Genomic DNA, 23480 nt, shown 5'->3' with positions numbered 1-23480 from the left:
TCACTCCTGTCATAATGTCTAAAATCAAAAACACCAATGCCAGTTTATGCTGGAGAGGATGTGGAGAAAGGGGCATACTCCTCCACTACTGGTGGGAGTGCCTACTGGTACAGCTACTTTGGTAATCAATATGATGGTTCCTCAGGAAAATGGGAATCATTCTACCACAAGATCCAGCAATTTCACTCTTAGGCATATACCCAAAAGATGCATAATCATACAACAAGGACATCTGTTCAACCATGTTCATAGCAGCATTATTTGTAATAACCAGAACCTGGAAACAACTTAGATGCCCCTCAACTGAAGAATGGATGTGGTACATTAACAAAATGGAGTACTACTCAACAGAAAAGGAAAAAAAAAAAACAATGAAATCTTGAAATTCGCAGGCAAACGAACGAATGGAACTAGAAGAAACCATTCTGAGTGAGGTAACCCAGTCACAAGAAGACAAAAATGGAATGTACTCACTCATATATGGATTTTAGACTTAGAGCAAAGGATTACCAGCTTACAGTCCACACCACCAGAGAAGTTAGGTAACAAGGAGGGCCCTAAGAGAGACATGCATGGTTCCCCAAAGAAGGAGAAAGGGACAAGATCTCCTGAGCTAACTGGGAGCATGGGGGAAGAGAGAGGGAGTTAGAAGAAAGAGAGGGGAGAAGAGGAGGGGAGAGGAGGACATGAGAGAGCAATAAGATTTAGTCAAGGGAAGAACTGAGGAGAGTAAGAAAAGAGATACCACAATACAGGGAGCCATTATAGGTTTAAAGATAAATCTGGCACGAGGGAAATGTCCAGAGACCTACCAGTTTGACCCCAACTAACAATCTAAGCAGTCATTAAGAGGCTACCTTAAATACCCTTCCCCTATAATGAGATTGATGACTACCTTATATGCCATCCTAGAGCCTTCAAACAGTAGCTGATGGAAGCAGAGGCAGACAACCACAGCTAAACACTGAGCTGAACTCTGGAATCTAGTTACAGAGAGGGAGGAGTGATGAGCAAAGGGTTAGGACGAGACTGGAGAAACCCATGGGGACAGATGACCTGAACAAGGGGATGCTTATAGACCCCAGACTGATAGCTGGGAAACCAGCATAGGACTGTTCCAGACCTTCTAGGTGAGGATGCCTGTTTGGAGGTCTGGAAATCTATGGGGCCTCTGGTAGTGAATCAGTATTTATCTCTAGTGTACGAATGGACTTTGGGAGCCCACTCCACATAGAAGGATACTCTCTCAGCCTAGACACATGGGGGAGGGCCTAAGCCCTGCTCCAAATGATATGACAGACTTTGAAGATCCCCATGGACGGCCTCACACCTGGGTAGCAGAAAGGGATTGGGATGGGGGGTGGGGAGCAAGGGAGGAGGGGAGGGTGAGGGAACTGGGATGGACATGTGAAAGTAGCTTGTTTCTAATAAAAAATTTAAAAACAATTGTGTCAAATGCTGCAATTAATTGAAAAGAAAAGGGCATTATTCACTATCTTGGCATTTTACATGACATCAATAGGATGTGTCATGTGTAGGTATCACATAATAATCAACACAGCACTTGATTATGATGCCAAGACTCAGTGTCTCTCCACAGAAACCATGCCTGAGATCTCTGTGTCTGCACATAACACTCCAAGACCACCCTACGCCCCAGAGACACCATCAGTGAGGCTCAACCTAACCACACTGCAACAATTTATACTTTTGCTGATCATGTAAGTGCCACTGCGGTTGAGGATCATTTCTACCAATGACAACTTACATAAGAATCACATTGTCTAGAATCACATTGTCGATAGAAGCAGAAGCAGACACAGCTAAACACTGAGCTGAACTCTGGAATCCAATTGCATAAAGGAAGGAGTGATAAGTAAAGGGGTCAAGACCAGGCTGGAGAAACTCACAGAACCAGCTAACATGAACAAGGAGGAACTCATAGACCCCAGACTGATAGTTGGGAAACCAGCATAGGACTGTTCCAGACCCCCTGAAGGAGGAAGTCAGTTTGGAGGTCTGAACAATTTATGGGGCCATTGGTAGTGGATCAGTATTTACCCCTAGTACACAAATGACTTTGGGAGCCCTCTCCTCATAGAGGGATACTCTCACAGCCTAGACACACTGCTCCAAATGATATGACAGACTTTGAAGATCCACCAAGGAAGGCCTCACTCTCCCTAGGGAGCAGAAAGGGGTTGGCATAGTGGGGTCAGTGGAGGGCAGGGGAGGAGAGGAGGGAGAGGGAACTGAGATTAACATGTAAAAGAAGTTTGTTTCTAATTTAAATTAAAAAAATAATCACATTGTCAAGCTCAACTCCATTTTTATCATCATGACCTTGAAGAAATAGAAACACCAACAGGAAACTTACCACCCCACCACCAGCTGAGTGCACGAGCACAGACATCCCTTCCCGGAGGTTGGCAATCTCAAACAGCATCGTGTATGCTGTGACGAAGTTCATGGGGAAGGCAGCGGCCTCAGGGAAACTCATGTCATCTGGGATCTTGTAGACAAACTCCACTGGTGTACAGACCACCTCAGCCCAGGCATTGTAGTTGACAAATGCCATGACACGGTCCCCAATCTGGGAATAAGGAAATAGAAAGTTAAAGGAAGCTTGTTTCTTGATGGGGTTCTAACAAGGGCCAGACTTATCAGGAGCTATCCATGATACATAGCATACACAGTGTTTCTCTTACATAATAGGCATAGGTTGTTTCTCCTAATTCATACACTGTGACTGCCATAGAAATCCTTCTGATTTTCATATTTGTTCTTTGATGTAAAAAGCACATTTTTATATATTTTCGGTAAAATCTCAAGTAAACTGCTATAAATCATATGATTATTTAGGTTTCTTAACAACCTATCTTCCCTGCTAGTGTGTCTTCTTCACAGCCACGAAGGTGGGAAACTCATTCTGTCACTAGAATAATTCTATTCCTTCTCCTCCTCCACCTCTTCCCTTATTTCTCTTCATTCTAATTAAACAGTCTCATGTTTTCTAGGATGGCCTAAAATTTCTTATGTAGCTGAAGATGCTGGTGTTTTAGGTATGCACCAGCATGTCTGCTTTTATATAGTGTTGGGTACTTGAGCCCAGGACCTCTTGCATGCTAGGTAAGCATTCTACTAATTGAGCTATATCCTCATTTTCTGTCAATAGAATTCTGAAGACTGTTTAGGTGGTAGAAGCTTGAAGAGTATCTGTACACCTGATAAGGGTAGGACGATGCACATCCTTCCTCTCTCCTTCTCAAATTGCCATTCACCTGAATCCTGTGCCCTTCCTTTAAGGCTTATTTTAGCTCTCATAGTCAAGTGCCCTTGGACTTACACGTTGGATTTGGCTGGGAATGATTTTATCTTCATGAGAGGTTGTTGTATTTGCACACTTGATTGTAACAGAAAAACCCATTTATTGGACAAAAACAATTATATACTGAACTCTAACCTTCTTATTACATCAGTTATTTAGTCTCCAGGACTGCTTTCTGGGGTAGTAGTCCCACTATGCACATATTGAAACTGAAGGTATATTATGTCTCTGACCTGAGGTCACACAACACAGGTAAAGGGCTGTGTGTATAGTGTGTGTGTGTGTGTGTGTGTGTGTGTGTGTGTGTGTGTGTGTGTGTGTGTGTGTGTGTGTGAATTTCCATAATATCACAGTGCTCTCCTGCCATGATTGTTTATGTAAGCCCCTTCTCAGTCTCGAATTCCAAGCATAGGTGATATAATGGTAACGAGTTACAATTCATACTCTTAAATTGTTCATATTCTTTGAAAAGTTGCAGGTGGCAAATACTTTGAGTGGCAGGTCTTAGGAAGCAACTTCACCTGGAAGGAATATTTTAGTAGAAAATAAACTCTTAAGCTGATGGTATGAGCATGGTGATGTTTCAGACACTGGTCTAGAGGAGTGAAGATTTTTGTGTGTAGAGGGTTGATGTGGTCCAAGAGATTTCATAGTAGTCTGCTTCTTAGAACCAGTTAGTTCTGTGTATTAGGGGATAAGATTGCTATAACTTCAGTGTGCGGATGTCACAGTGTCTATAAAGACTTTCCTGAGCCGGGCGTCGGTGGCACATGCCTTTAATCCCAGCACTTGGGAGGCAGAAGCAGGCAGATTTCTGTGGGTTCAAGGCCAGCCTGTTCTACAGAACAAGTGCCAGGATAGGCTCCAAAGCTACACAGAGAAACCCTGTCTTGAAAAACAAAAAGAAAGAAAGAAAGAAAGAAAGAAAGAAAGAAAGAAAGAAAGAAAGAAAGAAAGAAAGAAAGACAGACAGACTTTCCTGGCTATCCTGGAACCTATCAGATCTGGGTTAAGAGGAGCTCAATTAGATAACACATGTGAGGACCACATCTGTAGTGTTCTAAGAGAACCTGCACATCTCTGTTCTTGTGTCAGGGCATCCCACCTATAGCTGACAGAGTTCCATTCAGGAGAGAGATCTGAGTCACTGAACCCTGGTATGCCTTATCAGCAATAGGAACAATGCAAAGCCTGGTCTGCTTGGTCTGAGAGAGCAATCAATCACCATGTTGATCTGATGGCTGGGCACAGAGGAGTAGCTGCTACTTACATCTTTCCTTTTTGCTGGAGGTGAAAAATGGCTTAGACATAAACATGTGCTCCTGTGCCTGGGTCCTCTCTGGGTTAGGCAGTGAGGAGTCCTTGCTCAGACTTATCTGTGGCTCTGGTTTAAACTTGCTTTCTTTTTTTCTCTGCTCTCAAGTCTGTATGTAATCCTGGACTCACTGAATACTGGATAGAAGTAGTCCTCCACTTTGATGGACATACTTCATGTTTTAAATTTAAACAAAAATACATTTTATAACTTTTGATGGGTTTCTGAAATTAGGATGTGATGGAAATTAAAGTTTCCTTTCCATTAAACAAAACCTAGCATCTCCAAAGATGCATATCCATATCTACCTCCCTATTTCAAGACATTTTTGATCCTTTACAACGAATGTATTAAAATCTTCCAGAGGCCATGGAGCCCAGGTGCTAATAGCCCTCCCTCCTCCTTGAATGACACATCATGTACTGTCAGTGACAAGATATCTTCTAACTCAGTTGTTATTTAACTACTCTAATTTAGTGATGAGGGAATCAGATAAAGCAGGGTAGTTAAAATTCTGCTAAAACTTCCCTGATCCCTGAGGACAGGACTCAGAGTCCAGATCACTCTCATTTATTTATTTTATGCCTAGATAGACTCCTTTCCAGTCTAGTTCATTGTATTTGTGTCCATCAAAATCGGTGAAATATGCCTTTAATCCCTGTACTCAGGAGGCAGAGGCAGGTGGATCTCTGTGAGTCTGAGACCAACCTAGTCTATAAGAGCTAGTTCCAGAACAGGCTCCAAAGCCACAGAGAAACCCTATCTCAAAAAACCAGAAAAAAAAAATCCTAGGATTATTAATCCTAGTGGACATGAACCTTGGCAGGTAAGAGGTTCACAAAAAACCTTCAGGCATGAACTGAACAAGAGAAACATGGCTTAGAATGAAACAGGAGAGTGCATTGATGGGATAAGTGGTACATAATGTTTACTGGACTGTAGCACACAGAGGCATTTTGCTATATGCTTCAGGTGGTTTGATTCATGTAAGCTTTGGCAAAAAAATGAGAAGGCACAGCCAGACACTGCATTCTCATCAATAGTTGGCCTGGGCAAACATTATGAAAAAAAGAGGGAAAAAAGCTACCTTTTTAAAATGACAAGGTTTTTTTTTGATTAGCAGATCATTATTAAAGATAAATGGAAATAACAGAAGAAACACTAATGGTTCATGAGCCATCATGTGCTAGGTAAATTAAAACATTCATGAATCTGAAATATTAGTTCCTTTTATTACAGTCTTTAAATGTAATAACAAATTTCTATGGCCAGTGTCAACTCCCAAGAATTAATGGCTTTTCTAAAGAAATGGTTCCTTTTTATATATATTTATTATAATTGATTTTCTACTATTTTACTTTCCCTTGCAGCTTGGTGTTTGCTTCCTATCCTTATCAAACAATAGCAACAACTCCTTTAAGATGGGTTCTGTCATAGACCTCCAGTACAAATGAATGACCATAAATATTTATCTTCATTTAAAGGAACCCAAAGAAACATGGAGCTGGAGAGTGGCAGCATCTTGATACTTCAACTCCAAATACAAACAAGTAACCCATTGTACTTGAGGTAAGTGCTATGATGAAAACATACTGTGTAGAAGTACACCACAGGGAAATCTGTGATGCAGATTCTTTAAGTCCCTTTCCTTATCTCTGAAATGGATACTGTGTTCATGATGCAATGTGGATCCAGTGCACTTAGCAACATGCATGGAAACCCAGGAAAGAGCAACATGTGTACCTGTTTTACATCGAATAAACTGGTTCCAAAGCTCAGGGATTCACAGATCAGTGATCCACTGGTAAGCACAGACCTGCTCCACTACACGAAGCAAAAGGAATTGCTTCCCAATGAAGAAACTGAGAGAGGAAAGAAAGGCTGTCCCGCTGGCAGTGACTGCTAAGTGTTGTCTTTGATGCAAGCATTTGGACAAGATCACCCAGCACTGGCCTCTTCCTCACAGAACTGTGAAAACTGAGCTCAGAACGCCAGAGTAGGTAATGGCCTCTAGTATCCACAGAGTGACATGAATTGAGTGTTTCAATGTGCTTCACATTGCAAGTGTCTCAGGTCTCTCACTAAATTTCAGTATATCAGTTGTTCATTTATTTCCTTCTCAAAATGGCAAATGTGATTAGGCAACGGCGTCAGCACACACATATATACTTGCATACATGTGAAATATATATCTGTATTTATCCAGTTGGTGCATTATAGTAAGCAAAATAAATCTGCTCTGAGGCCATGAGCCCAAAACATCTTTTACTGATGGTCTCTGAACACAACTTTCCAATCCTTTGCTACTGATAAAACCTAGAGAGCCATGGAGCATGTTGCTGTGTAGAATTCGTCTCCAATATGATTACTAATCTGAAGTCAATTCCACACAGAGGATATTAGTGTTGACTTTCTCCTGTACAGTATACTATACAGAAACATACAAGGGACTTTTTAAAACTGTGTGCAACTGGAAATCATTGGCAGAAGAGAGGGGTTGCCATGAAGGCTTGATATTGCTGTCAAGTCAGGGCTAACTAAAAGAAGATAAGCCATATCTAAAGGACAAATGCATTTAATTGAGTATGGTAAGCTATCCCTCTAAACCAAGACCATAACATTTCTGTTTATTGGCATTTATTCATTGCTCAGGGCTAGCAGAATGAGAAAGTGAGGTTTTCCTTTGGGGCCATGTGGAGGAGTGGAGAACAAACAGATCCATTTATGTGCAGCACTTCCAGAAAGAGAGATGTGTGCCTTGGTGACAATGTCTACTGGGGACAGAGAATGTGAAGTTGTATTTTAAAATCCAAAGTTCATCTCTTCCTCTTTTCTGTAGCTTTCTTCTCCTATGTTATTTGGAAACCATTGACAGAAGCATCACTAAATGGGATAGGATTCCCAGGCATTCCCCAACATGAATTTAGAATATTCAATACTTTCAGGTGAGGACCAGCCATATGCTGAAAGTCAAGCAGAAGAGAAGGTTGGTGTTGGATTTCACAGGGTTCATCTTCACTCCTCATTCCTTGCATGTATTTTTGTAGCATTGGGGGTGAGGGTGGGAACATGGGTAAAGGCCATGGGATTCTAGGAACTGTATTATGGCTTTGGTGACTTAAATCTGGGATCTACTTCTACTTTCTACCTTCTAGTCTCACAGAGAATTATTGCACCTTCTGAACCTGGTGGAATAGTAAGAACCTTCTCTCTCTCTCTCTCTCTCTCTCTCTCTCTCTCTCTCTCTCTCTGTGTGTGTGTGTGTGTGTGTGTGTGTGTGTGTGTGTGTGAGTGTTCATTGTGGTTAAAGAAAAAAAGACTGCTCTACAAAGCTGGTTATGGTGTGTTCTCAGATGTCAGTCCCCCTGCCTTTCTACGGAGATCTGTTATGAGTGAGAACCCTGAATTTAATTTCTAGTGAGTTTTCAGATGACAAACTCCCAATTTTTATATAACTGATGTTGTTTCAATGTTTCATTAGAGAGAGAGAGAGAGAGAGAGAGAAAGAGAGAGAGTGTGTGTGTGTGTGTGTGCCACAACAGTTGTGTGCAAGTCAGAGGACAACTTGCAGCTCTCTCTTCCAACCTTGTGTGTTATAGGGATTGAACTAAAATCATCAGGCTTGGTGGCAAGCACCTTTATCCCAAAGCTGCCTTGCCAGGCCCAGTGCTTCAGTTTTTATAGACCAAGTAGTATTTAGTTTGTATTAGAACATGGGAAGACTCAGGCACACATCAGGTTTTCAAAATAAAATATTTTATTGTGGAGAATTCCTCATGTGTATTATAGCAGAATAAGGAAATAAAGCACTTAAATGTTGCCCTCTTCCCAAGGCCATTAATCATCCCTCACCAATCCTATCCTATTGTCAGGGTGAGGTTCCTTGACTCAAACTATTTCTTTTAATATAAAATCCTATTTTATCCATTCCTAAAATAGCTCAGGAATTGCAAATAGTAACTTAAAAGGTACCAACTAGGTAAATACTTTATAATTAACTCCCCTTACATTTGTGTTTTGTAGTTGATTGCTAAGCCTGAGATGGTGGAAAATAGTAGCTGGGGCTGGAGCAAGAGACTATGCATTCCGTTACTACAAAACTGAAAAGTCTGAATAGCTATATTAAGTAAGTATGAAAAAAGAATATAACAAGACTTGTTCAGCCCACTTATCCAAACTGTTGCCAGGGGCAACAAAGATAGTATATGAAAAAATTTCTTAAAAAAATAAGCAAACAAATAAAGTCATAAGATTTTTTGCAAAGTCCTATCATAACAGATATGGTTAATGTTATCTAACTCAAAATGACAAAATAAAACACGACTGCTATTATTTCAAATATCTCTTACATAGTCTTAGCATCTCATAGATTCTAGATGATTACTGCTCTTTATGTCATACTTAAAACTTTACCTCGTATCCTTTCACGCTGTCCCCTAGAGCTTCAACAATCCCAGAACACTCAAATCCTGGCACCAAGGGTGTCTTAGGAGGGTTGTCAATGTTCCCTTGTCGAACCATCAGGTCAATGAAGTTCAAGCCACTGTAAACAGCAAGCAGAAAGAAAGAGATTCAAAATGAGATCCCCTCAAAACACCACTCTGGCATTTCCTTCCCTGGCCCTGTCGTCTGTCTTCTCCCTCCTTTCCTCTCCTTCCTTTTGGAAAAACAAATTCTTCTTGCCAAAGTGTCCCTAATAGTAATGCCACTTAGCTAGATATCAGCAATAAAACAAAATTCAATTATCTCTTTGCGGATAAGTAATGCTTTCCTGGCAGTGAGGATAGCTGCAGTTCACATTCTAACTCAGCCCCCTTTATCCCCCCTCAAAGTCTGTTCACCCTTATTCTGAAAACACATATTGACTAGATTGATCACTAGGCATTCTAGCCCTTAATCCCAGGGAAAAAATATACTAGAGAGTGGCTATAAGCAGATGCATAGAAAGCAGCCAGACACAATGGCTACCCGTTGATCTATGAGACAGAAAGAGAAAGGAGACCTAATTTAAAAGGGCTCAATGCAACCAACCATCTCTCTTTGATCATCACACATATTTATGCCAGCACTGTGCATAAGTAGCACCCACAATAGTAAATGGGAGCCATCAAGAGACTGTATTAGTTCTTAAGGGAGTAAGGTGGCTCAGAAAACAGACATCAAAAGATGGCCCCAGGGGTGTGAGAATACAACATCTTAGTCATGTCTGAATGACAGAAGTGTCTCAGTGAGGGTTTCTATTGCTGTGACCAAAAAGCAAGTTGGATAGGAAAGGTTTTATTTGGCTTACACTTCTGCATGGCTGTTTATCATTGAAGTAAGTCAGAACAGGAACTCAAACAGGACAGTCCTTGAGGCAGGGCTGATGCAGAGGCCATGGAGGGGAGCTGATACTGGCTTGCTTCCCATGACTGGCTTAGCCCACCTTCTTATAGAACCCAGAACCAACAGCACAGGATGTCACAACAGCTCATGGGCTGGGCCCTCTGCCCTTCATCACTAAATGAGAAAATGCCTTACAGATGGATCTCAAGGAGGCATTTCCTCAACTGAGGCTCCTTCCTCTGATAACTCTAGCTTGTGTCAAGTTGACACACAAAACTACCCAGTACAAGAAGTTACAGGGTATTTTCTGTTAACTCATTACTTTTAAAAGGAGACAGTCATGAAAATTATGTGTAAGTCATTGCCACAGGAAATAATATGCTCAATTTCATGGATGCCATCAATGTATCCAATGGCTTTGTCCATGTTGGTTTAAATTTAGAGTTTCATTTAGCTTCATTTGCTAACTGCATGGAGGAACATATTTCATTGAAAGCACATCTTTCATCAAGAGATGCAGTTCTTACAAGCTTCTCATTTTTGTTAGCTACCATCTAAAAAACAAACGTTTCCATCTAACCCAAGGTCAGTTAGCATCTGGCCAAGTGAAACAGCTTGAACTATTTTGAACACAGCAAGGCCTCTTTGAAAGCAAAAGAACATCTAATTCTGCCTGTGTCTCCTGCTCTCACTCATTAGTCTCATTTATACAGGATGGAGGAAGTCAAGGAAGCCAATTTCCTTGAAGGGTGGATTTAAAAGTCGACACTTTCTTGAGGTCCACCTGATGAAGAGTGAAGTGAGGTCCCCATCTTGCCTCAGATGATGCATCTCTTGTAAGGGACCCTTTGGAAGGCAACTGTGTGCCTCATGAAATTTCTTTGTTCCTACAGTGCCTAGCATGCTATGGTACCACAGTCACACCAGAAAGCAGGTACTCAAATAGAATCTGCTAAACAAAGGAATTGTCATGGATATATAGAAGTTTGTACTTCAGGTTTTTTGTTTTGTTTTGTTTTTGTTTTGTTTTGTTTTTGTTTTTCGAGACAGGGTTTCTCTGTGGCTTTGGAGGCTGTCCTGGAGCTAGCTCTTGTAGACCAGGCTGGTCTCGAACTCACAGAGATCCATCTGCCTCTTCCTCCTGAGTGCTGGGATTAAAGGCATGTGCCACCAATGCCCAGCTGTACTTCAGGTTTAAAATGCACCCTTTTCAAACACCAAAACAATGGAAACACTTTTGAAGTGGATGTTCAGACTTCCAAGGGTCCTTCTTTGATGTCTAATAATCATTTCTGTCATTTCTTAACCAAAAATGTTCTCCAACAATAAGTTATGTTTCTTAAGGGTCTGGGAAGATGGAGTTGAGATCACAAATCTACCACTTCTAACTATACAACCTTGAATAAGTAACTTGGATTCTCTGCCCCCAGTTTTCCCATCTGAAGGCAAGGGTTAGGCAGCACCCATAGACTTGTTGTGAAAGCTAAAGAGTGAAGCCCTGAAACATGGCACCAGCTTCGTACAACGTATTAGGAAACATTAGGCTTGTAATGCACATCTTTAGTTAAGAAGGCAAGAGATGTGTGAACATTCTAGGAAGCCTTGCCCACCTTTTTAAAATAAAAGAAGGGATGTGTTTAAAAGCCATTCCAGAGCTTATATGGGACAACATCAACTATGCACAAACTTTGCTTCTGTGAAAAGGTCTCTTGTCCAAAGTCGCTGTAGAACAATAAAAAGAATTTCTGTGTCTTGAATCAAGCATGCCACCTCACCCACACATGACTCAGCTCACTGCTTCCTTTGTGTGATAACTTATGGTTTTCCAAGACCCAGACAGTGAAATGCCAGAAAACAATCACTCAGCCATTTTGGAAACACAGCCACCCTGGAGAAAGCTTCATGCTAGGTGCCCATTACATAGCTTAGGAGGGCTGTCTTCAGTTGTCTTTGGCATTGTGAACTGAGATCCAAGCTTCTGAACTCTTCAGTAAGAATAGTTAAGACTGACTGTTTCCATGTAAGATATTCAGTTATTCCATCAGGTCATGGGGAATGGCTCTGACCCTGGGAAACAAGCACTTAGTGTCTTATTTCAGTACAGAAGAGGTGACCTACTGTCCTCGGACTACATTTATCTGTTGCATCATCCACAACCTCTTGAAATGGATATAGGTCGAGTTTGTTAGGAGTTTGATTTGTGGTAGAAACTGTACTGAGTATTTCTATTTTATTATTTTAAACTTAATTATGCTCCCAGGAGTAATGAACTGTGGTAGCCATTTCCAAATGAGGAAACCAGAGACACACAGATTAAGTCAGTATAATCCTTAAGAAACATGAAAGGATTTGACTTCAAGCATAATATAAACTTGAGACCTTAAAGAATACAGTATACTATGTTTGCATGTGGCACACGTATGTGTGTGTGTGTGTGTGTGTGTGTGTGTGTGTGTAGTACTTTGTGTGTAGTGTATGCACATGTGTGCATGTATGTGTGCATGCTACATGGAGGTCAGAGAACATTGGGTTGCCACCTCTATCATGTTCCAGTTTATATCCTTGAGACAGAGTCTCTCACTGAATTTGAAACGAGGCCTGCAACCAGCGAGTCCCAGTGACCTTCCTGCTCTGCCTCCCTCAGTGCTGAGGTCGCAGACATGTATGATGCCACATCTAGCTTTTGATATGGATTTGAACTCAAGTTCTCAAGCTTGTGGAACAAGTGTTCTTATCTTCTGAGCCATCTCCCCAGCCTCTTCGTGGAAACTTCTCCACCCATCATGCTGGGTAAAGTAGCATGTCCCAGGGCAATGTTTATAACTCCTCACCCTTCCCTCTTGTCAGCTGCTGAGTGTGCCAAAAAGGAGTCCAATATTGGAAGAATGGCCATGCATAATCCAAGCAGGAACTATTCTTTTTTAAGAAAGAGATTGTATTCTTAACTATGCGTATGTGTTTGTGTCTGCATGTGAGTGTGTGTATATGAAGCAGGCACCTGAGGAGCCTAGAGGCATGGGAACCCCCTGAACTTGGAGTTACAGGCAACTGTGAGTCACCTGATGTGGGTTCTGGGAACTGAACTTGGGTCCTCCACAAGAGCAGTATGCAATCTTAACCCCTGAGCCATCATCTTGTGCATTTCTGGTGCCCATGGAAGCCAGAAGAGTGTGTTAAATCCTCTGGAACTGTATTTACAGATGTTTGTGAGCCACCATGTGGGTGCTGGGAATTGAACCCAGATCCTCAAGAAGAGCAGTCCGTGCTCTTAACTACAGATTCATCTCTCCAGCCCCAGGAGCCACTTTTAATATGAGCAAATAAATTATCCCAACAAATGGTTGTTCCCCAAAAGTCAGTAAATGGAAATATTCTGAAGAGAACAAATTGGTGCCCCCTCATGCCTCCTTCTCTCTGAATTCCTTTGTTATTCACACATCTTTCTACTGGGTTCTCTTTTTCATCATTTTTAAAATTTATTTAAATACCAACCACAGTTTCCTCTCCCCCCTCTCCTTCTACTCTCTCCTCACATCTGTCCCATGCCCTCCCCACTCCATCCACTCCTCCTCCTTCTCCACTTCTCCACTTCTCCACAAAGATGGGGTAAGTTCTTCCATGGGAATCAGCAAAGCATGGCACATCAAGCTGAGGCAGGGCCAAGCTCCTCTCCCCTGCATCAAGGCCATGCATGGCATCATCAAGGCATCCCACCATAGGAAATAGGTTCCAAAGAGCCAGCTCATGAATTAGGAATAGGTGCTGGTCCCACTGCTAGGGGCCCCACAAAAGACCAAGCTACACAATTGTCACCCAGATGCAGAGGACCTAGGTCAGTCCCATCTGACTCCCAAGCTGTCCATCCAGAGTCCATGAGCTCCCACAAGCTCAGGTCAGCTGTCTCTGTGGGTTTCTGCCTCACTATCTTGACCTCACCTTGCTCATATAATCTTTCCACCCTCTCTTCCACTGGACTCTTGGAGCTCAGCCCAGTGCTTGGATGTAAATCTCTGCATCTGCTTCTACTGGAATCTCTTTACTTGAATTCCCTTTGTGGTCTCACAAAACCCAAATCAAAAAACTAAACAAGTACCACCATCATTAACCACCCATTGAAACATTATTTTTCTCAAAGAAATGATGTTAGAAATATGGAAACAAAAGCCAAAGAGTGAAGCTTGTTGACCTCAGTTCCATTGTACTTAATGCTTTTATTTTTCCATTGCTACAAAAGCACAACAAAGCAGGGGCTACCAAGCCATGCAGCTTCACAATTATAGTTTCCAGTATTCTCTAAGATAGCCTGATTTTTACCTGGACACTCATGTGAGCGAGCTATTAAGCACCTGGGTGCTTAATCACCCAGGTACACATGGGGGTTGGAGGGGAGAGAGGTAGAGATAATCTCTTGATGCCTCTTCTACTGAATTTTTTCTTAAGGGAAGAACAATTTATTTTGGCTCTACGTTTGAGGGTATAAGTCATCATGACCAGAAAGGTACAGAGAGTTTGTGTTCCCTGAGCATGTGACAAGGACTCCTCACATCTTGCTTTATATTACAATTTTCAAGCATTTGAAATAATTGCAAAATGGTTTGAAAGGACTTGATAATGTTCTGCTATAATCCTAATTTAAAAAAATTGGAATACTTTAATGTGTAAAAAAAGACTCAGATTTTTCCTCCCATACTAAATTATTCATTAGAAGTTAGGTATAAAAGGGCTATTACTGAGAAACAGAACCCTAAAGGGTTGAAGGCAGCAGTGTGAGGAAGATATCCTGAAAAACTGTCACCATAAGAGGGTTCCAATGTTGCAATAGGAAACATGGAGGTCTTTGGGGACATTCCCTTTAAACAATATTGTCTTACACTTACCGACAATAGCAGAGCTTACAATATGTTTTCATGCAAGTCTCTTTAAGCTTTATAACATGTCCAGGAAAACAAAGCATGCAAATATCATTTTCCCATCAAATAAACATATATATTGAAAATCACATGAAAGAAAGGAACTGCCAAAAGCATTATCTGTAGTCTGTGCAGAGCTGAGACTGAACAAAGGCCTTGAGATTCCTTTCTTGTTTTACAGCCCCAGACACTGTGAAATGCAAGGAAACCAAATGCACAAAAGTCAATCATCTTAGACTCAAAGGCCTTAAGGCTAAGAAGAAATGGGGAAAGGATGGATGTAGATTCTAGAATCTTCACTTCACTCCATTGTCTGTGGACCATTACTGAGTCTCTGAAGCCCTCCTCACCTCTTACGCTCTTCTTCTGATGGTCCTTTCTTCTGTGGTTTCTACTTAAAGTAATATTTGAATTAAATCCCAGGGAGACAGGGAGAGACACTAGTGCTCATGACAGAGATATGGACTCATAAAAGGAGCCAGCCTTCCTTGATCTCTATCATTTCTTTCCTTATTTGGTGAATCATGTCACCCTAGGAAGCCTTGGGAGAGGTAATGAGAGATGTTACTCTGTCTCTGTCATGTGGTCTGCACCAACAAATACTGCTCCCATAATGAAGATGCTACCTATGAAGACCAAGGTAGGGACAATTTTAATCTCCCTGCACAACTAGAAACCTGCCATGGGACAATCCAGTACCCCATCCAAGCCTATATCATAGGCCCTGAATAAACATGCACATTCTTTTTTATGAATTCTGAGCTTGAGTTTTTGACTACTAAATCAGCATCTTGCTAATTATAAACCATGGTGGACTGCTGTGCACTCTTATCTGTTGTCATTTGGGATATGCTAACATTATGAAAGAATTTTAGGGCTTTTGCCAGCTCTTCTCAGATAGCCAGTACTTCAACCCTGACCAGGGGAATCCAAACTACGTTAAATCATTAAGCGAAGACCACCATGGTGAACACCTACTTTGAGCCTACATTTATATGGACACAGATCACAAAAGCTCCACCCTATATTCTGATCGTATGCTCATCAGAAATCTCAATGCTTATCTTGCCATTGGTCCAGGTAAGAGACAGATTAGTAAATAAATCACCTTCAGAAGTTCAGTGTCTTATTACAGGGGGACTATTGTTGAGCACTTCATTTGCTATAATATAGACTTGCTATATGAATATACAATTGTTTCCCCTAAAATTAGGCCTGGGATAGTGTATAAACTGATTTTTTCTCAGTTGGTGGTTTGGATACTCTAACCTAAATATATTCTTTATATTATCTTTTTTAGGAGAAAGCGTGTGTGTGTGTGTGTGTGTGTGTGTGTGTGTGTGTGTGTGTGTGTGTGTGTGTGTTGTCAGTGTATGTGAGCAAGTATGCTTTCATGTGTGTGAGCACAATGTGTAAATATATATGTAGAGGTCCAAGGTTAATATTGTGTATTTTCCTTGTTCATTCCCAGTTTATCTACTGAGACAGGGTATCTCATTGAACCTGGAGCTCACCAACTCTACTAGTCTAGCGAGCAAAAACGCCACAGAGACCTCTTGTCTTTGTTCCCCATGTGCTGGCATTACAGGAGGACTGCAATATGCACCTAGGTAGTTGCTGGGGATCCAAACTCAGGTCCCCCTTCTTGTACTGCAGGTGATTTATCCACTGAGCCATCTCCCTGGCCTCCATTCTCTAGCTTGTCTTAAAGCTCCACTTCATCGTAACTTCTGAACCTTAGAAATTTCTCCTTAAAATCTTATACTCTTTTATAGTTATTTACAAATTCACTTATTGTATATAAGAGTGCAAGAATGTCATTGTGTGTTGTGTATGTGGGTACAAGTATCTCTGTATGCTCATGTGATCAGAAATCAGTAGTCAACCTTGGAACACAACCTTAGTATACAACTTCCTTGGGGGTTATCTATCTTTTTTTTTTTTTTTGAGACAGCATTTCTCACTTGTACTGAGTCTCACCATTGAGCTGGGCTAGCATTAGCAATTGTCAGGAATCTACCTGTCTCTACCTTCCCAAAGCTGGAATTGAAAGTGCTGCATGCCACCATGCCTGGTTTCTTATATAGGGACTAAGGATTGAATTCAGGTCCTCATACTTTACCAACTGATCTATCTCCCCAGCTTTGGTTTGAAAATTTCATTGTGTATTAGATTTCCCATGAAAGCTTGTTAAAGTAGATTGCTGGTCCCTTCCTCTGACTCAGTAGGTCAAAATCAGTTGATTCATGACCAATGATTATGATAGATAACATTTATGATGCACTTACCGCATCCAAAGCTAAGCAGTTTGTACATACAGTATCATTTGCTTTATACAAGGCCCATAAATAATACTAAGAGATAATGATATTATCCAAATTTTGCAATGAACAAAATGAGGGCCCAACTGAAGTTCACCAGGTCAAGATGTGAGTGATATGAATCCAGAGTCTCCATACTTACATCCTTTGGACGATATCATCCAGCACTCCCAATTCCAAAGACTGGATCTCTGCAAAGAGCGTGTGGAACATCTGATCTTTACCAAGCAGTGTGCTTGGTCTGGAAAGCTTAGAGTAAACACATTCATAAGCCTCATAGGAACAAACTCTTAAACGCTCACTGAGTATGATGGCGACTTTTGTGCTGCATAGAAGCAGAGCACTCGTAATGCCACCAGGGATGTGTCAAGATGGAATCTAGCTAGGAAGTCAAAACATTGACACCCATAAGGTTTTCTCAAAGAAGTGTTCCAGAGACCCTCTGCCATCACCAAAGATATATTTAACTCCTTCACTTTAATTTTCTTCCTTCTACATGAGTGGGTAGTTTGACATCCTTGGGGGTTAGGCCAAGGTTTTGGTGTGGATCTAATGTTGACAGTGCTTGTGCTACAGAATGCCTCTCATGAAGCAAGTGCTCCATAAGTATGAGTCTTATCTACCTCCATCATTCTCATAATACCGAAGAAGGTATTAAAGGTCAAGTTCACTGGTAAACAGACTTCAAGATTGAGATTTACATGAATTCTGACACTAAGTGCTCCAGGGAACAATGGTTGGATCATTGGAGGGAAGTTTTATTGGGCAGAGGAGAAGCTGATTTCTGATGTACTAATATAGATGTCTCTGAATCCATCAAAACTGCCATCCTTTTAGCAGTTCTTAGTCAAGACAAGGGGAGTAGGTAGGCTTTATACCTTATATTGAATAGTCATGGCTTGAAATCTGCAGAGCGGGGGTGGGTGAAGGAGGGAAGAAGGGAGGAAGAGTGAGAAACACATACACACACAAACACACACAGAGAGAGAGAGAGAGAGAGAGAGAGAGAGAGAGAGAGAGAGACATCTTGGACAAGGGGGCTCCCTTCTGCTGAAATTAATTCTTTAGAAGGGGATGGGCTCTCAATGAGCCATCAATAGTCATTACTCCCAATAGCAGGATGAATAAAGACTGGGATCCTAAAATAATGTTCTGGTGACATATGGCAGAATCCACTACAAGAGCAATGGTGCAATGCATACCATAAAGCTTTTATCCCCTCATGGTCATGGAGCAGTTGTTACTTGTGAATATTTAAGAGCGCCTTTGCATGGTGGTCCCTGAGATGGAAAGACTTACATGTTCTAATAACTAATTATGTAAAACATGAAATTAGAATAACAGCATTAATTAAGGATGTAAAGTAGTAAGAGGAAGGGAAAATGAGGAATTAAAGAGATCAAAGAACAAAGAAAGGGGCAGGGACTGAGGACAAAGAAAACAGAAAGGTTTAGCAGGCAGCACCAACAAAATACTTGTAGGATTTGCATATTTCTCAGGAGTAAAAGTCCTATATTAAATCATATCCAAGTGCTTCATATATGTCTGTAGGAAGCTACGGTTACAGGATGCTGTGGATCATGTGGTATCAAGGAAAACACCTTCAAATTCCAAGTGGAATTCAACACTCAGTGAGTGTCAAGGACCCCAGCATCTAGGATAGCCTCTACCAACTATGAGAGGGACCAAACAGATCTGATGTGAGGCTCTGATCAAGCAAGAACAACAGAGAAAGTGAGCCATTCACTCTTCTGGTCTTGTCTTACTGATAATATGTTCATCAAAGCACCTAATTCCAATCCAGGTAGGGTCAAAGAAGCAAATGTTTGATTCACTTCATTTCTTAAGAACAAAAGTTTGGGGATCTGTTTGTTACTCCTAACTGGTAGCATAAACATACCCAGGAAAATAGGCATTGATTGATCTCAGAAAAATCTTGCTCATATTTTTTTTCTTTCTTGGCTTTATAAGCATCTGTTTTGATATCTCAAGACTGTGAAAATCATATAGTCTTGGAAGGAAAACTATGTGAAAAGCAGGGACACATTGTATGTAAATCCCAAATAGTATCTTATGTGAGGACAGCCAGAACTGTTCTGAGTAAGTCACAGCAAAGAATAGCTCCACATTCAAGCAGAGGGTATAAAGAGTGCGTTTTAGATGGCCCAGACCCTTTCTTCCTATTTCTCTTAACCATAGTCTCCTTGGGGTCTGGTTCCACATAATTCTGTCCACCCTCTCTATCCACAATTGTTAAGTAAACAAGACTTTACATCCGTAGTATATATAAGGAATTCCCTAATCCATCTCATGTTTTTGCATAGCTCACCACTCTTATTAAGTAAATTATGGGATTGTTGTCCCACCCAGATCTCTTTCTCTGTAACATGAACAGTGATGATGGATGCTATTAGCAAAGGATATAGCTGCATGAGTTCTTTATTGCTACTGTGTCTGAGAAAGGAAATACATTCAGATCATCTGTCTAAATTAGTATTCAAGACACACTTCAGTAGTATTTTCACTATGTAATAAAATAGCCAAAGAGACATATTGAGAATGTAAATATCCAAGGCCAGTTTTCATCAGAAACAGAAAAGCATGGCACAAATAAGTTCCCCTTGATGCCAAGACTAATGTTTTTGATTTGGGGAACTTGGAGTTATTTATCTACTCAAGCCCTGGGAACAGCAGATGGCATTCATTCCTATGATGGTTGCTGAAAAGACTAACATCTCTATGTTCCATGTTTATGCTGACCAAGGCATGAGCTTCAGAAGGGTTCTTGGCAGCAGTTGATTGTACAGAGCATTCATTCTCATCCAATTTATATTCAACAGACCCTCTGTGTTTTGGGGGTTGGCTAGGCAATGATGTTACAACACTAACAGTGACATCTGTGCTTCCCAGGAGTTCAGAGCTCAGCAAATAAATGACTACACAGTGTGACAAGAAGCCGCTATACAAGGGTCACTGCCAGCATGGAGATAGTAGCTCTTAACTTGGCCCATTGGGATTGGGTGCTTCTCAAAGAAAGAATGGAATCGGCATGCCCTTTGCTTCCATTCCTCAAACCCTCAAGCCCTAGCTCACCTCGAGTCCTAGATCATGAAGATGGAAAGGGTTCAGAATGACCCCAGCTTGATTTATCCATAAAGCCACAGAGGACACAAGGAGACCCAAATAGAAGCAATCCACTTTTACTGTTATAGGACAGTTATTTCCCAAAACACTGCTGTTGAAGATCAAGATGTATAAGAAAACTGTGGTTTCAATAGGACAAACAGAAAGAGGTAAATACTAGCACTGTTTTGTCTGTATCTTCCTGGGGTGATGAGAACATGCTAGAAAATATAGTAGTAGCCACTGGACACACATGTGGATATCAAACACTTAAAATGTGGTCATTGTGGCTGAATAGAGTAATCACTTTTATGTGACCTGACTTAGGAAGAGGAATGTTTTGTTTTGGTTAACATTTGCAGACACTGTAGTCCCTAGTCTCTCACCCCATTGATTCTGGGCAAGTGGAAAAACAGGCTAGCGTGGTGGTAGGAGCATGGAGAAGGAGGCTGTTCACTTCATGGCACACAGGAAACAAGGCAGCAAGAAACTGGGGACTAAGACCATGACATCCAACAGACCTACTTTTTCCATCTAGGTCCCAACCCTTGAAGCTTCCAGAACCTCCCAAAATAGTGCTAGCCGCCAGGGACCAAGTGTTCAACACATGAGCCTGGGGGGGACAATTCAAATTCAAGCCCTAGCACAAAAGAACTGAATTTCAAATGTTGTTTCATTATTATTTAGGTGTTGTTAGCCTAAAAGGAGACAGTAGCAGGATCATGATGCTCCTACCTTCCCCATGGATAATGAGCAACTCTAGAAGTCTGTCTTTCAAAAAATGCTTAGCACACGGCACATCAAAGGTTTGCAAACAATGCTTCTTAGAATGGAAACTCAAATCGGGAAAACATCTGAGAGTTCCTAGCTTTCCCCTTTCCTTTCCACTCTTTGTTAATAGAATTATCCCTCAGCTCTGCCTGCCTTGCAGCCTGAGGAGTACACTGGAGTGATGGGGAGGGGGAGAACCAAGTAAATCAAAGACCTCCTGCACTGGCTGCTTTGAAAAGGGCAAAGATTTACCCCTGGGAAGTGGAAGGTGAAAGGTGAGTAAAGATAAATACAAAACTGAATTTAAAATCTGGGAGAGGGGCCAGGGGGGGATGGCTCACTTAATAAACTGCTTACCACAGAAGCAGGAGAGCCTCAACTCAGATCCCTACCACCCTTGTGGGAGCTAAGCACAACAAACCACCCTTGTAATAGCAGCACTGGGGAGGCAGACAGGAGGGGCATGAGGCTTGCTAGTGAGCCAGTCTGGCTGAACTGGGGAGCTCTTTGTTAATAAGAGAGTCTGTCTCAAAATAAATAAACGAATGGATGGATGGATGGATGGATGGATGGATGGATGGATGGATGGATGAATGAATGAATGAAGTGGAGAAGGAGAGAGGAAGGCACTGCACCAAGCTCTTGTATCCATGAGCATTCATCAAAGCACACATGCAGGAAGGGGGGGAGGAAGAAGAGGACGATGGAGGAGAGTGTGAAGACAGCAGAGATAATCTGAAGAAAGCAGGAGGCATTTGGGGATGTCAACAGGAAGATGCTATTTTCAAGACCTTTCTCTGTTGCTCTAACAGACCAAGCTTTCTTGTTTCCTACAGAATGTGGGATTGACACAGCTTTCAGTTATTTAAGAAGTTTGCTTTCCATTCAGGAGTGAGTGAGCCCAGCTATGCTGAAGAAAGAAAAGAGTGTGACTAGGAAGAGAAGAGCAAACTGCACAAGGAAGGAGCCAAGCTTCTGGCTGATGGCACAGGCCTTGCAGCTTGAAGGAGGCAGGAGGTCACTATGGCCTTTGGTAGTTATTTCCCAGTGTCCCAGAAGCACAGGCTGTTTCTCTGGTCACATTAAGGAGGCCCTCAAAACTGAAGCTGCTGTTTCAGGAAGTGCAGAGGACGCATTGGTGCCTGCATGAAGCATCTCCAGCTCTGACTGAAAGGTTGAGTCAGAGTGTATGACAAAATCCCCAAAAGGAACAATTTCAGTGAGTTTTTCTGGGAGGATAAAAAGAATCCAATTACAAAATCACTCAGACCAATCATAGGAACGGTGGGCTTAATAGCTCTCCATTAGCTGACTGAACTAGAGGTAGCACAGATAAATGAAAAAGCAATTCTCTTTGATCCTAGGCAAGGCTGAATTTTCTTCTCCCACCAAAGACGATGAATAAACTGTTTGGGGAGAAAAGAGGGAGTCATGGAGAGTGTAGTGAGAGTCTCATGAGAGTTTGCACAAATCCCAGGACACAAACTACTTGCATGGGGTAGGGTACAGTTCCCTTGAAAAACAGTGTGTCTTCTGAGGAAAAACAACAACCAAAATCCCAAACTTACATGGGGGAAAACTGGGCCTGTAACTCTAGGCTGGAATGAAGATAGCTATGATGTGTCAATGTTGTATTTGCTGCCAGTCAAGCTGTTTTCCCAGCCCAGGGCTCGTGTCTAGAACAGGTCAGTGAATCCCAGGTGAATAAAGAAGGACAGAATGGATGCTGGAGACAGACACACTCCATCTTAAATCTAAGCTGTCAGTCTTATTATCTTGGTGATTATTATTTGTTTATTTTGTAGTGCTAAGGTTCAAACTCAGGGTCTTGTACTTGCTAAGCAAGCCTTCTACCATTGACCTACATGCCTAGCTCAGATCCTGGACAAATCCATTCACCTCTCTGATCTCATTTCTTTTATTGTTGTAGAGATAGCTGCAGAATGCTCAGAATAGTGCCCATGACACAAAGAAAGGATTCCATAAGGTTTTATGATAGCAATAATGATATAATAATAACATGACTAATATATGAACAACATAAAGGAAATGATGATAGCATTCTTATGTTATTTCCAAACAGTAAGAATATGACTCTAGAAAGAGTGGACACAAAATATATGTATGGATGCTTCAAGGGCAATGGGGGCAAAACAAGGTAATGGACAGGAAAGGGTCATAATTACAAGGACAAAACAGGAGAACTCCATATCTGAGCCCATACAACACCCCATAGGAAACACATCCAACTATCTGAAGACTGAGGAGTGGAGCTTGGGGGCTGATGTCATACATAGAAAGATGGGGACAAAGTCATGAGAATATAGTTTCTCTCCAAATTCTGTTTCTGATACTAAGGCATTGAGAGATGCCTGAGTGAGTGTTCC

The 23480-nt window shown here is 41.5% G+C and overlaps 1 protein-coding gene across 1 annotated transcript in view; it reads right to left on the bottom strand.

Moving 5' to 3' along the window:
* The window catches only part of Vat1l (vesicle amine transport 1 like), a 165373-nt gene that overhangs the window by 130522 nt on the left and 11371 nt on the right, over positions 1–23480 (bottom strand). Inside the window, exons 2-3 of the mRNA XM_027406076.2 lie at positions 9057–9186; positions 2378–2593 (exon numbers count right to left, since the gene is read on the bottom strand). Coding sequence (XP_027261877.1) covers positions 2378–2593; positions 9057–9186 — 346 coding nt within the window. The remainder of the gene's footprint in view (positions 1–2377; positions 2594–9056; positions 9187–23480) is intronic.

The sequence above is a fragment of the Cricetulus griseus genome, chromosome 3 (assembly GCF_003668045.3).
Source record: "Cricetulus griseus strain 17A/GY chromosome 3, alternate assembly CriGri-PICRH-1.0, whole genome shotgun sequence".
NCBI lineage: Eukaryota > Metazoa > Chordata > Mammalia > Rodentia > Cricetidae > Cricetulus > Cricetulus griseus.
Note: the sequence above shows the minus strand (reverse complement) of the source record. Positions and strands in the feature narration are given on the sequence as shown.